At 54.1% G+C, this 13,197-nt stretch overlaps 4 protein-coding genes across 4 annotated transcripts; 3 read left to right on the top strand and 1 right to left on the bottom strand.

The window, feature by feature from the left end:
* Positions 1–40: 40 nt before the first annotated feature.
* Positions 41–2,302, top strand: QC762_512230 (uncharacterized protein; the record flags this gene model as incomplete). Its single annotated transcript, XM_062891623.1, has 1 exon — positions 41–2,302. The coding sequence occupies one exon, from the start codon at positions 41–43 to the stop codon at positions 2,300–2,302; it is 2,262 nt and encodes a 753-aa protein (XP_062742294.1).
* A 19-nt stretch (positions 2,303–2,321) lies between these two features.
* Positions 2,322–9,688, bottom strand: QC762_512220 (uncharacterized protein). Its single transcript, XM_062891622.1, has 6 exons — positions 6,837–9,688; positions 5,502–6,772; positions 4,281–5,438; positions 4,165–4,228; positions 3,918–4,044; positions 2,322–3,868 (listed from the first exon to the last, which is right to left on the bottom strand). Exons 2-6 carry the CDS (start codon positions 6,225–6,227, stop codon positions 2,329–2,331), a joined length of 3,615 nt encoding a protein of 1,204 aa, XP_062742293.1. The 5' UTR covers positions 6,228–6,772; positions 6,837–9,688; the 3' UTR covers positions 2,322–2,328.
* Positions 7,143–9,701, top strand: DPH2_2 (Diphthamide biosynthesis protein 2). Its single transcript, XM_062891618.1, has 2 exons — positions 7,143–8,605; positions 8,664–9,701. Exons 1-2 carry the CDS (start codon positions 7,978–7,980, stop codon positions 9,572–9,574), a joined length of 1,539 nt encoding a protein of 512 aa, XP_062742292.1. The 5' UTR covers positions 7,143–7,977; the 3' UTR covers positions 9,575–9,701.
* A 236-nt stretch (positions 9,702–9,937) lies between these two features.
* DPH2_1 (Diphthamide biosynthesis protein 2) lies at positions 9,938–11,554 on the top strand (the record flags this gene model as incomplete). The annotated part of the gene is made up of 1 exon (XM_062891621.1): positions 9,938–11,554. One exon carries the CDS (start codon positions 9,938–9,940, stop codon positions 11,552–11,554), a length of 1,617 nt encoding a protein of 538 aa, XP_062742291.1.
* Positions 11,555–13,197: the final 1,643 nt, after the last annotated feature.

Here is a 13,197-nt window from a genome sequence, read left to right as displayed (position 1 = left end):
TTTTCTGTTTGTGTCTCTTCCACATGACCAGCTGCCCACGATGAAAGTCCCTGTCGTCTCCACCTTTAAAAACCCTCACTCATGTCGACACTGCTCCGGAATCCACCTCGACTTGGACGTCAGACGCCCAAAGCTACTGTGTTTCTGGTGTGATTTTGATGGTGTGCCCAAGGGGACAAGTCACGGGAAATATATCTGTGAACAATGCACGCGGGAGTTTTTTATCCGTGACAACACTGAGCACCACTTTACGCTGAAACTGGGTTATGATGTTGAGGGGATTAGGGATGCTGCCGAGGAGGGATGTGAGTTGTACAGTTGGGTGTGGCGGGGGATTTCCCGGGAGGATAGTTTGAAAAAAGGGAAATACCGGGTTGAGCTGTATGGATGGAAGACAAGAGGGGGAAGGGATGGGTTGGGTCTGATGGTGAGGGTTTTTGATGGGGTTACTGGGGAGAGGGTGCCGGTTTTGGTAGCGAATGGGGTGGGGGAGTTGGATGTTTATGCCTTTGAGGGGGATGCTGCGGGGGTGTATACGAGTTGTAGACCGTATGTGAGGGATGTGAGGTCGGAGGAGTCGATGGGGTTTGCGAGGGGGTGTTTGAGGGGGTGTTTGGAAGGGCATACGTGGTGTAGGACGGATCAGATTATTGAGATTGATATGCCGAGACGACCGGTGGGGGTTTTGGGAGGGGAGAGGGTGGAGTATGGGGATATTCCGAGTCGGGTTTTGGATTTGGGGAGGTTGGATGAGCCAAGGCTTAGGCTGGTTGAGACATGGGAGGAAGGGGAGGAGCTGCTGGGACGGATTTCGAGGGGTGGGTTTGTGGCTTTGTCGTATTGTTGGGGAGGTGATCAGAGAGCTAAGCTCCTGTCGAAGAACCTTGATGCTTACAAGAGGTCTATCGACCCTTTGAGTTTGGACCAAACGCTTCAGGATGCGATCTGGGTTGCTCGTCAAGTTGGGTTTCAATACCTCTGGATCGACGCGCTCTGTATCATTCAGGACAACCTTGACGGCTTCGGCACAAACCCGGACAAGGCATTCGAGATCACGCGTATGGCGTCGTATTATGGACGGGCTACTCTCACCATATTGGCTGCCTCCGCTTCCGCAGCAGCAGAAGGTTTTCTTGCCCCACGAGCATTTTCTCCTTTCCGAACTGGACCGGTTTGTGTTCTCCTTAGAAACCACGACACAAAAGAGATCCTTGGCACGGTTTACCTCGTGGAGGAACATCCTTCTACACCGGCGGAACCCATCACTACTAGGGGGTGGACCCTTCAAGAGTCATTGCTCTCGAGGCGGATTTTGGTGTTTGCGCAGCGGCAGTTGTACTGGTCCTGCGTCAACTCATTTGCCGGGGCGGGGGGGGATGTAACCGTGTTAACAGACAGGATGATACCAGGGCGAAGGTCTCTCGTGGAGGGGGTATACCCTGTTGGGTCACTGATTGATACGAGCACCACTGCCCAGTGGGGGGTCATCGTCGAGGAGTACACCCGGCGCTTTCTTGGACAAGAAGGAGATAAGCTTTGGGCGGTTGGTGCGTTGGCGGAGCAGATTGTCAAGGTGGGGAGGGCGAGGGGGGAGAAGAAGAGGTATGTGGCTGGTTTGCTTATCGATGAGGAAGACAAAAAGAGCTGGTTGTCGGCGTTGATGTGGAGGCCGGTTGATCCAGGGAGGAAAAGGCCGAGGAGGTACCGGGCGCCGACGTGGTCGTGGGCTGGTGTGAACGGCGAGGTGAGGGTGGGGAGACTGCAGAATGAAGAGCCGGCAGTGGTGGAAGACTGGGGGGTGGAGTTTGCAGCTAAGGGGGCCGAGTATGGCGCTTTGAAACCGGGGGCATGGCTCCGATTGAGGGGGACGGTGATGACTGCTGAGGAGGTGGGTAGGTATGGCGTGGTTGTTTGGGTCAAGAGTGACAACACAGCGATGGTCTTGTTTCAGTCATTCGAGCCGTGTGATGGTCCAGTCGATCGTTCCAAGTGGACTGGGTTGTCGGACCAACCTCTCTGGGAACTCAAGATGTTGGAAGATTCTCCGGAGGACAAAGAGGCCATAATGACAACGCTGGCCAATAGCGATTTTCAGAGCATGCTCTTGCTTATTGCGTTGGACGTCTGGCACACCCAAGGAGTGGCTGGCATTTTGGTTGAGAGAGGAGCCGGTGATCAGACTGGACTATGTCAGCGGCGGGGCAGTTTCTTTCTAGAGAAGACGGATTATGCCAGGGGTCACCCTGATGTCAAGTCAAATTTCTTTGAGCTTGGTCACACGGAGACGTTAAAGATCATATAACGTAAAGTATGGTTATATACCTGTACCTAGTACCCCAAACTCACCCTTTTAACCTCCCTTTCCTCCTCTCCCTGCCCCGTATACAGCCTCAGTTCGATCCTCCCACTCTCCACATCAACCTCCAGCTGATCCCTCGTCACCCTCAACTCCTCCGGCGCCATGCTCCTCTCCCATCCTTCCCCGGTGGGCCCGTCCATCGGCATGTTATCCAAGTTCTCGATATACAACGGCAGTGGAAACTCGAGATGCTCTTCCTCGGCCAGAACCTTTTGTTCAGCAACCACACAGGCGGCAGGGCTGTTCCACATTCCCTCTTGTCGGTTCAACGACTTTAACAACCTCAGCCCCCTGCGTCGGACGATGGGATGGCGACACCGGGTTATGGTCAAAAACAACGGCATAACCAGGCCTGGCTCGAGGGACATGAAGAACGGCAACGGGGAGAAGATGTTCTTGTTGATGGTTTCACAGAGGAAAATGACGCGGGCGAACTCGTCAGTGTAGGCGTCCCATCTGACTGCCGGGCCGGCGATTCCCGCGCGAGACATGAGAGACAAGACGGAGTGGTAGAGTTCTAAGGACAGCAGTGTGGTTCGCTCTGCTTGGGACGCCGAAGAAGAGATTCTGTTGGCCAGGATCTCAAACTCGATTTTCCAACGGATGACGTCTTCGGCGATTCGGGCTTGCAAATGGGGGAGATCATCTTCCTCGGTGACGAAACCCAAGATGTACCCACCCTCGACGCTGAGAAAGTACCGGAACATGCCAAAGAGATGCATTGATGCCTGCATTAAATCGTCGAGCTTGCCTACGCGGGGCATGTTGAGGATGGAGGAGGGGAGTTTGCCGGTCAGGGGGTCGGCATAGGCGTAGGGGGCGCGGGAGTCTTCGAATGTCATGACTAAGAGGTCGAGACGGGAGAGGGATTGGGCGATCGAGGCTATCTCGCCGGACATGTTGTTGTGGGGTGACTGAGAAGCGACGAGTTTGAGCCCGGATTGGATGTGAACATGACTTGCTGCCCATTCACCAGCCATATTCGCCGCCGCGGCGAGAATAACGCTCATAACCATGAGCACCCCTGGATCCTGGATGGTGCGCGCCATACTGATAGCACCCCAATACTGCTGCATGGCCTGTTTGGTAAACTCCTCTGTTTTCCCTCCTGCCGCGCCTGAATTGATAGGCTTAGGCCGAAGCCGAATCTTGCTTCTCGACTCCCACCTCCGATGCAGTGCCCCGACTGCCACTGCGGCCTTCCACACCGCCGGCTCGAAATGTGCCACTTGGAGGACATGGCGGGACCAGAACGGGGCGGGAAAGGCGGTGCTGGTCATGGCGACTGTGCACATCCGGAAGAAGTCAAAGCAGGCAGAGTCTTCGGTCAGGACGGCTTCCCCCAGGACTCTGGCCGCTGGCCCGACGACTTGGAGGGTTTTGACTGCGGTTGCCATGTCCCGGCCGCTTAGCTGTGATGATGTGGCTGCGTATCCATCGCAGGTGCGGCCGGCTTTGATGCAGCGGCTGCATTGGGGTTTTGTTTCATCGCATTTGACGCGGCGGATTCTGGGCAGTGTCAGTGTTGAAGAGAAGATGGGTCAGATGGGTGACGTACCTGCAGGTAATGCATCCACGTTTCGATCTCGTGCTCCTTTGCGGGACCATTCTTTTAGGCGTGAACCTTTTTCTAGATGATCGTAGGGTTACTGAAAGTTGAAGAATAGTTATCGATTCCCAACAGCCTCAGGATCACAATTCGGGGTGACATGTCAGAATCCTGCCGATGCACTGTCATGGCGCAGCAGTCAGGCAACCTACGGGTTTCGTCCAATGAAAAGAGAGAGATATCGTCAGGACCATACAGAAGAACCATCCAAAAGGATGTAGCCAATGACACCTTGAGCAGCCAGCCAACGCACCCAGACTCTACACCACATCATAGAACGGCCAAAGTCATTAACCCCATATGAACCATCACCGCAGCCATCGCGGCCGTCTCCCTCACAGTGCCACCACTCTTAACCTGCTCCATTTCCTCCCCGCCCTTCCCATCCCCATCCACACTCGTCTCCCTTTCTCTTCCAGGCTCAACCACCCTCCCCCCCTCAACCCTCACCCTCCCCCCCTCCCTCAACGCCTCCACCTGTCCCTGATCACAAGTCCTGCCCACATCCGCAAGAAAACACCCCGCATCCCTCCCTTTTGTAGCAGTAACCTTCACCCCCCTCACATCCACCGGCCCCTGACTCCGATACCGCCCGTCGGCAACCACCTTCCCACTGGCAACATCCCTCCCGTCCATCACCCTCTTAAATACCTCCTTCACAACCCCCGGCTGATACCCATAAACACTATGCCCCGCATCGAAAACCCTCACAAAACTCAACCCCGCCACCTCCCTCACCAACCCCCCAACCACCCCCCCAACATCAACATCCGCATACCCCGCCTCTCTGAACTCTTCCCCCCCAACAGCAAGGGAGATCTCCTCCCCCCCAAACCAGTTACACCTATAGTCCAAATCCCCATACACCATCGCGACCTTGATATTATTCTCCAAAACGTACCTCAAATCTGAAAGATCATGCCTCATCGGGTCGCCGGTCAAGGCGAAAAAGACACCCCCCGTGGACCTCGACACAGCAGTGAAATTCACCGCAACTCCCAACGCGGCTTGAACCCAGGGTTGATTAAGGTACCCGACCGAGTGCAACGGGGGGTACGTCTCCGGATGCGACAGCGTGATATCAAACGGGTTGAGGTCGGAGTAGCTCGTAAACGCCCCCTGCACAAACCCAAAACAGACACCCGCTGCTAGGGCACACGCCTGGTTGACAGTGCTATTGCTTCCATACCCCAACGGGTCGCCTTCTTCGACTGATTGCCGGCAGGATAGGAGGAGGGGTTGGCAGTACTCAGTGAGATTGGTCTTGGCGGAGGAGTACACCTCTTCAGGATATGCTTGAATATCGTAAGTGTTGTTGAGTGAAAAGTCGAGGTATGACAGGCCCATTGTAAGAACGTCCAAGCAGCCGTTTTGGATGCCTAGGGTGGAGAGCTGGAGGGGGAATGAATTTGGGAGGGAGGATTGCCTGTGGAAGTGGGCCATGAAGGACGGGCCGTAGAAGCCGCCGTACTGAGGGGGAGAAGAGAGTTAGTATGCGGGAATAAGGGGTAAGGGTAAGGGGGAAAGACGAACCGAAACAGTCCAAAGACTAATTTCCTTATTGGAGGTATCATAGCCCGGAAACTCCCGAAACCAGACCTGGGTAAACTGCCACATCACCCTCGCTGCCTGTTGCGTGGTGTTGATCCCATCTCGGGGGTCGAGGGACTGGATGGTAGCAGGGGTTACAGTCAAGTTGAGACTGTCTTGTTGGAGTTCTTCGACCGTTCCAGGAGTGAAGAATGAGCCATCTTCAGACAGGCTGTCCATCAAGTCCACCACCCCGTTGACGATCTTAGAGTAGCTGAACCCTGCCCCGACAGGCTGGTCGATATACAACATATTGACCTCTTCGTTCCAACTCTGGTTGTTCAATCTGGTTGAATTACCGTCTGGATTGAAAGTGCAAGGAAACCCGTTTGTCTCGTCAAAGGCCGAGGCTCCGGGACCGCCGCTGATGTAGATAGATGTGGGAGCTTCTTCAGGGTTTTTGCGGGCCTGGAAGTACCAGAAGAAGATGCTCATGTTGAGGGAGGAGGGAACATCGGCGAGGAGGGTGGAGGGGAGGTGGACGTAGCCGGACCATGATTTGACTCCCGGGGTGGTTTCGCAGAGAAGGGCGGTGGTTTCTTTGTAGGTGATGGAGGCGCCGGGGAAGTTGGAGGAGAAGAGGAGGGTAGTGTCTTGGGATGGGTTGACGAAGTTTTGGGCGGAGGCGCCAAGTGAGAGGGCGAGGGGGAGCAATAGAGGGAGACGCATTTTGAAAAAAAAGACAGGTAGGTCATAAAATAGGAGATAAGTTCGGCCTGGAGACCGTCGAGCTGGGACCTCAAGTCTCTCAAAGTTGGACTGAGACGAAACTGGTAGGCTTGGAGGCTTGGCAGCGCTGGAACAGGCAACAATAGGAGTGGGACCACGACTATGTGATGCTTGGCTGAGAAGAAGATTCCAACCGAAAAATTGGTCCTACGGTCTCTTCTTATAGACTCTTTGAGATCAATCTGCACAGACCTATAGAACTTCTGTCAGATATGATCAAAAGCTTCCAGAAAGAAAAAAAAAGTCTCAGCCACTGCCCCCTAAATCAAACCTGCCCATCACGAACAACCAACACCTTCGTGTTCAAAGGCCTCATCATCAACCCCAGCCTCGTAGGATGTGATTTTGGCGAGTCGATCAATCGCCAGCGAGTTTCTTGTGGGCCACACTTGCGCCGCCAACACATCTGCGAGACAACCAGATATCAGCCTTGCCCAGTCCTGAGGTTGTTTGAAATCTTGACGAGCTGGCCAATCAGCGATCGGCTTAGCACACACCAATGCTAGATTCCAACTCCCACCAATCTGGAGAGCTCGGCAGCCGACTTACGTTAATGTTTGCCAACCACAGTCCCTTTCAGGCCTTCGGTAGCTGGTATCCGAGCCGTCCAATCCAGTCAATTGCCCCAAAGTACACGTCCGCGGGGGCTCAAACAACGGGTTCCAGTCTCAATGGACGAACAAATATCCTTTAAGACATCCATTCCCCCATCCGATATCTCACGTTGTGTAACATCAATCTAAATCTCGAGTGCATCATCGCGATGTTCGGTTCCGACGCCCACACTCGAGGAAGCGGATGTCAAAAGAAATGACAGGGATGACGGCAGCCAGCCAATGCAGCCAACCGCCAGCCGCCCGCATCCCGAGACCCATCCACAAATCTCTTGGCTTTTTTCCTTCCCCCTTCGACGTCTCGACGATTCCAGAATCCCCAACCGTCGTTTGCTTGACCGCAAATCACTGCGAGAACTGGTAGCTTGCCGAACAAAAAAAACAAAAACGGGGAACTCCCCCCGAAAGATCGGGCCCTCCCGTCCCACCCTCCGTCTCCCGATAGTAGCGCCTCACGGGAGGCGTTGCCGGTGGCCGCTCGGACGTTGGTCATAGCATGCATCTCAGGCACACATCCATACCCACCCACGCAGAAGCGGGCAAAGGAAAAAACCATTTCCATGACCAATTCACCGCCAATTATGTCAGCTTTTTCCCGCCCCAACCTGCCCTTGGAGGCAATGCCGAAGCCGTTTGGAAGGATGCCGGCCGGGAATAATCCAATCTAGAAGTCAAACTGTGGGGAAAGCACTCCTTGGACCGGACCCACGCGGGCGAATTTTCTTTTTTAGCTGTCGGCCACGGCCCCCCCCCCTTTCCCGATACATGCCCTCTTCATCAGTGTGACTGGTCCCCTTCTTTTCTGCTCTTCCGCTTTTCCTTCTTCACCATCTGAAGAAAGAAATAAAAGCTGTTGTCTGTAGAACCAAAAGATCAGCAACATCTAAACACCGGCCCCACATCCGCATCGGTACCGATCCTCACTCATCCAGACCGGAAACAGCCGAAATTCGCTCCCCGCCCTCTCTCATCCCGCAACAGGAAAAGAAAATACCCACTTTCCGGCTTGGTCGGGAGAGGTGTTGAGAGGGCGTCGTTCCCGCATTCCGGGGTTCAAAGTTCATAAAGAGACGCAAATGCCGCCGCCGCGAGAGAGTCATGTCACCACCACAACAGGGGATGCTGGTGTAAGCGCTCCCTATGGCGTCACCAATTCTTCGTCGTCATCACCACCATACCACCGTTCCAACAACTCATCATCAGACTCGACATTGGATGTTCCAATAGCTGATGGTGAAAAGACATCGCCAACTGATTCCGCCTCCTCGTCTGATACCGAACCTGAGGTAGAGCCAGTCAGAGTGGCGTCGCGACGTACCATACCGGATGCCAACCACTATGGCCCAACCACGGAGAAGGATCCCGAGCTCGAGCTGGAACGCTCACCATCGGCGGCGACCACGATTGACTTTCCCGAGGGAGGCGTGACGGGGTGGTTGGTGGTGTTTGGGTCGTTTTGTGCCATGTTGTCGCTGTACGGATTGATCAATTCGGCCGCTGTGTTTGAATCGTACTTTTCGACGCACCAGTTGAAGGACAACTCGCCGAGCGAGATTGGCTGGATCTTTAGCTTGTACCTGTTTATTGTGTTTTTCGTGGGGGTCCAAGTTGGGCCTATTTTTGATCGATATGGCGCGAGGCTGATTGTTGCTGTGGGATGTTTGCTGATCACGCTCAGTTTGTTGTTGCTGAGCTGGTGTACTGGTGAGTGCCCCTTCTTCTCTGAAATGATAGACGGCGGAGGTTGACCATCACCCTGCAGAGTATTATCAGATCATCCTCACCTATTCCGTCATGGGTGGCTTGGGCGGTGCTCTCCTCAACTGTCCCGCCTATGGCTCCATCGCCCACTTCTTCAACGTCCGTCGAGGTTTTGCGACAGGCATTGCGAGTACAGCGGGCGGCATCGGCGGTGTCATCTTCCCCATTGTGCTGAGAGAGCTGTTGCCGACCATCGGGTTCAACTGGAGCAGCCGAGTGCTCGCCCTGATCATGCTCGGCCTCGCCATCCCAGCCAATCTGTTCATCAAGACCAGACTGCCCCCCGCGAAGGGCGAAAAGGTGCAGTCGGTCTGGCCCGACTTTTCCGTGTTCAAAGATGCCCGGTTCGCATGCGCTGCTCTCGGGGTGTTCTTCATGGAGTGGGGCCTGTTCGTTCCGTTGACTTATATTGTGTCGTACGCGGTTGACCACGGGCAGGATGCGACGGAAAGTTATCTGCTGTTGTCATACCTGAACGCCGGGTCCGTGTTGGGACGTGTGTTGCCGGGAATTCTGGCGGATAAGATTGGGCGGTTCAACGTTATTATCATCACTATCGCCATTTGCTTGATCACGGGACTGGCGCTGTGGTTGCCGGCTGGCCACTCGAATTCGATGTTGATTGCATACGCGGTGCTGTTTGGGTTTGGCAGTGGCAGCAACATTGGCTTGGTGCCGGTGTGCTTGGGTCAGCTCTGCGATCACCGAAAGTTTGGGCGACTGTTTTCAACGGCGATGATGGTGGCCAGCTTTGGTACGCTGAGCAGTGTCCCAATTGGAGGCGCCTTGTTATCTGGGTCGGGTTGGACGGCCGTCATTTTGTTTTCGAGCATCTCGTATGCTGTTGCGTTGGCTTTCTACACAGCCACCAGGGTGCTTGCTGTGGGGTGGAACCCTCTGACGGTCTTCTAGGACCGCGATCTCATAATGGATGGTAGAAGCGATGTATTAGCGATGCTTGTATTTTCTGGCGCTCAAATTTGTTGTACATATACTAAATAATAATCTTCATCTCACGCGTCGTCGATTTTGAGCTGTGTTCATGTCTCAGTGCTCTTCAAGCTACTGCCCCACTAGAATAACTGCCTAACCGGGACTTTGCGCTAGGCACAATTTGGTGGGGAACCAGCGGCCCGCCCAACGTCACCCCAAGCGCGGGGCAATCTGGAGATCAACAGTGCCCCGCATTCGCCAAAGAAAAAAGTTCCAAGTCACCGTTCAGACGGCGACTACCACCGGCGACACGCCGTCCAGGATCAGCCCAACAACCCAAAAATGACCGAACTATCCTCCGCCCCGGTGCTGTCAACCCCGGCCGAACACCTCTTCGAGCACGCCAGCCCAGATTCCCAGACCGAGGCCAAGGCGCCGCGAAAAACCGACGACGAGCTCCGCCAAATCTACGAAGTCGCACGGACGGCGCGAGAACTGCGACTGGGAAAATGGAAGACAATAGCCCTACAATTCCCAGACGCGATGCTGGTCGACGCGCCGAGGCTAGTCCAGGCGCTCAAGGATGAGCTGACTGCTCTCCGAAAAGAAGAGGAGGAATCATCCGGGCCAAAACAAGACGAGAAGATATTCATCTTGGCCGACACTTCCTACAGCGCGTGCTGTGTCGATGAAGTAGCGGCTGAACACGCCGATGCCCAGGTTGTGGTGCACTACGGCCGGTCGTGTCTCTCGCCCACGTCCCGATTACCTGTTATCTACGTGTTTACCCAACATCGGCTCAACCTCGACGAGACGGTCGAAGCTTTCGAGAGGGAATACCCGGGAAAAGACGCAAAGGTGGTTATCATGGCGGATGTGACGTATCAATCCCACGTTCCGGCGGTTGCCTCACGTCTTGTGTCGGAGGGATACACAAATATTTACTCCACGGCCATCACCCATGACCCAGCGAACATCTTGCCCAACCGGAAGATCGTCTCCCACAACGCCTCCTCCGATTCTACACCCGAGGGGGATTCACTAAAAGAATACTCCCTCTTCCACATCTCCACCCCCCCAACAGCCCTGCTACTAGCCCTCTCCTCGAGGGTAGGCTCCCTCTACATCCACGACACGCCCCACTCCCCCTTTCCATCATCTAGCTCCCTCTCCGCAAGACGACTCCTCGGCCGGCGGTATGCGAAGCTATTATCTCTGTCAACTGCGGGTATCATTGGGATATTGGTGAATACGCTTTCAGTATCGAACTACTTGTGTTCGGTGGATGCGCTCAGGAAGAGGATTGCGGCGGCGAATAAAAAGAGTTATACGGTTGTGGTTGGCAAGCTGAATCCGGCGAAGCTGGCGAATTTTGCGGAGATTGATGGGTGGGTGGTAGTGGGGTGTTGGGAGAGCAGTCTTGTGGAGGATGATGCTGGGTTTTTTAGGCCGGTGGTGACGCCGTTTGAGTTGGAGGTTGCGTTGATGGGGGATGGGGAGAGGGTTTGGGGGGGGAGTTGGTGGGGGGGGATTGAGGGGGTGAAGGCGCCGGTTGGTAAGGATGAAGAAGAGGAGGTGGTGGAGGGGAAGGAAGAGGAGGATGATGATAGTGAAGAGGAGTCTGCGCCGCCAGAGTTTGATCTTAGGACTGGGAGGCTGATTAGTACTAGTCGGCCGATGAGGGTGAGGAAGGTTAAGGAGCAGAGGGAGGGTGCGGAGGTGAAAGAGGGGGCGGCAGAAGAGAACAGGAATGGGACGAATGGGGCGCTTGCGTTGAGACCAAAGGCTGAGTTGGCGATGGTGAATGGGGTGGTTAGTCCCGGTGCTGAGTTCTTGAGGTCGCAGAGGACGTGGCAGGGGTTGGGGAGTGATTATACTGAGGAAGAGAGCACAGCTATTGAGGAGGGGAGGAGGGGTGTGGCAAGAGGGTATACGGCTGGGGATAGTGAGAAGAGGTAGTTATGTTTTGGGAATGGAAGTGTTTGGAGATCACACTGGCGCCGTTAATATTATTTGTTCCACGTTCTCGGCATGCCGGCATCTTCACCATTCACACAAAGGAGCGATGGGAGGCGGTTTGGGCCATATACGGTCTCACAACACTCGACTGCATTTCTGGGAGCTGTGGCTCAAATATGGTGGACCTTCAGCACGCTGGCCGCAAGTCTGCAGTAGTGAGAAGTTGCAATGGTGAAAACGGGATTAAATGGGGCGCAAAGCTGGCATATCCTCCTTGTAGTAACCCCCTGGTTCATCTTGGTTCACTGTTGAGGCTGGGTGCCGATGAGGCTGAATAAGTGGATTGATTGTTGTTGATCTGGCGGGACCAGGGAGAAGAATCGGTCCGGCTGTTACTACTGACACTTTCAGGTGAAGGGACGGAATGATCGCTGCCAGTGTCTGGGAGTGCGGGGTTCGCGAATGGGCAGCTGAGGTTGGTTCTGGGCGAGGCGACGAATCCAGATACAGTACCCGCTGAAGGTGATGACGATGATGAGGAAGAGAACGACAGCCAGGGCAGCCACGATATTCATTGAGGTGTCCTGTGGGGTTCTTAGAGACGTTGATGAGCAGTCGGGATGGATGTAGTGGTCTGGATTGCTAGGCTGGTGTTGGTTGAGGTTGAATAAGAAGTCGACGTACCATTTCTTCGACCTGAGTTTGCGGTGATTACAAGGTTTTGTTGCTGGTGGCAGAATGACTGAGCCTTTGGTCTGGTTGAGGGTATGAGGTGCAACGAAAGTGTGTTGTGGATGGAACAAAAAGAGGGAGGGAAAAGGTCGTGGCCCAGATTGTAAGATGAAAGAAGAGCAAGGCAGTGGGCCTGTTCCCACGCCCCAAAGGCCTCTTTCATTTTGTGCGAGTGAATAGGTGTGACTGTCGAAGTTGTTCAACCCCCATAGATGAGCATCAGCTTGCAAAGCAAGTGCAGAGTTGAACATTATAAAGTCACGATGTATACTATACAGCTCTCAGCCAATTGCCATAACCCTTAAAAACCTTAGACAGCCCTGAGAAGTGTGCATAGGTATATAAAGTCACTCAAATGGGGAATCGTGATCGGAGGTGTTGATGGAAATTGACATTAACAACGAACAAATTAGTTAACAGACCCCGGGAGCTCTATGAAATCGCATCGCCTTGAACTGTATAATATCGTCAGAGCTCTGCTAGTTGCCGAAACCAACGTGACCAGTGTCTAAAGCCCATCCTGCCCTTTCCACTCCAATCCTCGTTGAAAATGGCAGAGCTTGGCTGCAGCATTTCCATCCATCCACCCAAATTTATCAGTAACTTCCCGTCCCAATAACGTGCGTGATAAGCGAGTGAAACAGATAAGCGAGTGAAACACTTCCACCTACCCCAACTACAAATATCCTCAATTACACAACCACAACACTAGGAAACTACAAGAACTGAATCAGAAACAGATGAATCAGATGATTCTGCAGCCTCCTGGCATGTACGTGCATTATGGCCAGGCTTACCGCACACGCTACAGCACCGAATCTTCGTACGAGACCCCCCTGTACCACCACCACTTTGTCGTATTTCCAGGGCTACCTGCTCACCCACAGCCTTCTGATCCAGTAGATCCTGTG

Source organism: Podospora pseudocomata, chromosome 5 (genome assembly GCF_035222375.1).
Source record: "Podospora pseudocomata strain CBS 415.72m chromosome 5, whole genome shotgun sequence".
Classification (NCBI taxonomy): domain Eukaryota; kingdom Fungi; phylum Ascomycota; class Sordariomycetes; order Sordariales; family Podosporaceae; genus Podospora; species Podospora pseudocomata.
This window is presented reverse-complemented; position numbering and strand designations above follow the sequence as displayed.

Coding starts and splice junctions, on each gene's coding strand:
- DPH2_2 (XM_062891618.1), top strand. CDS start 7,978: ATGCCGCCGCCGCGAGAGAGTCATGTCACCACCACAACAGGGGATGCT. Junction 8,606..8,663: donor GTTGCTGAGCTGGTGTACTG/GTGAGTGCCCCT, acceptor ATCACCCTGCAG/AGTATTATCAGATCATCCTC.
- QC762_512220 (XM_062891622.1), bottom strand. CDS start 6,227: ATGCGTCTCCCTCTATTGCTCCCCCTCGCCCTCTCACTTGGCGCCTCC. Junction 5,439..5,501: donor TTAGTCTTTGGACTGTTTCG/GTTCGTCTTTCC, acceptor TCTCCCCCTCAG/TACGGCGGCTTCTACGGCCC. Junction 4,229..4,280: donor AGACGGCCGCGATGGCTGCG/GTGATGGTTCAT, acceptor GATGTGGTGTAG/AGTCTGGGTGCGTTGGCTGG.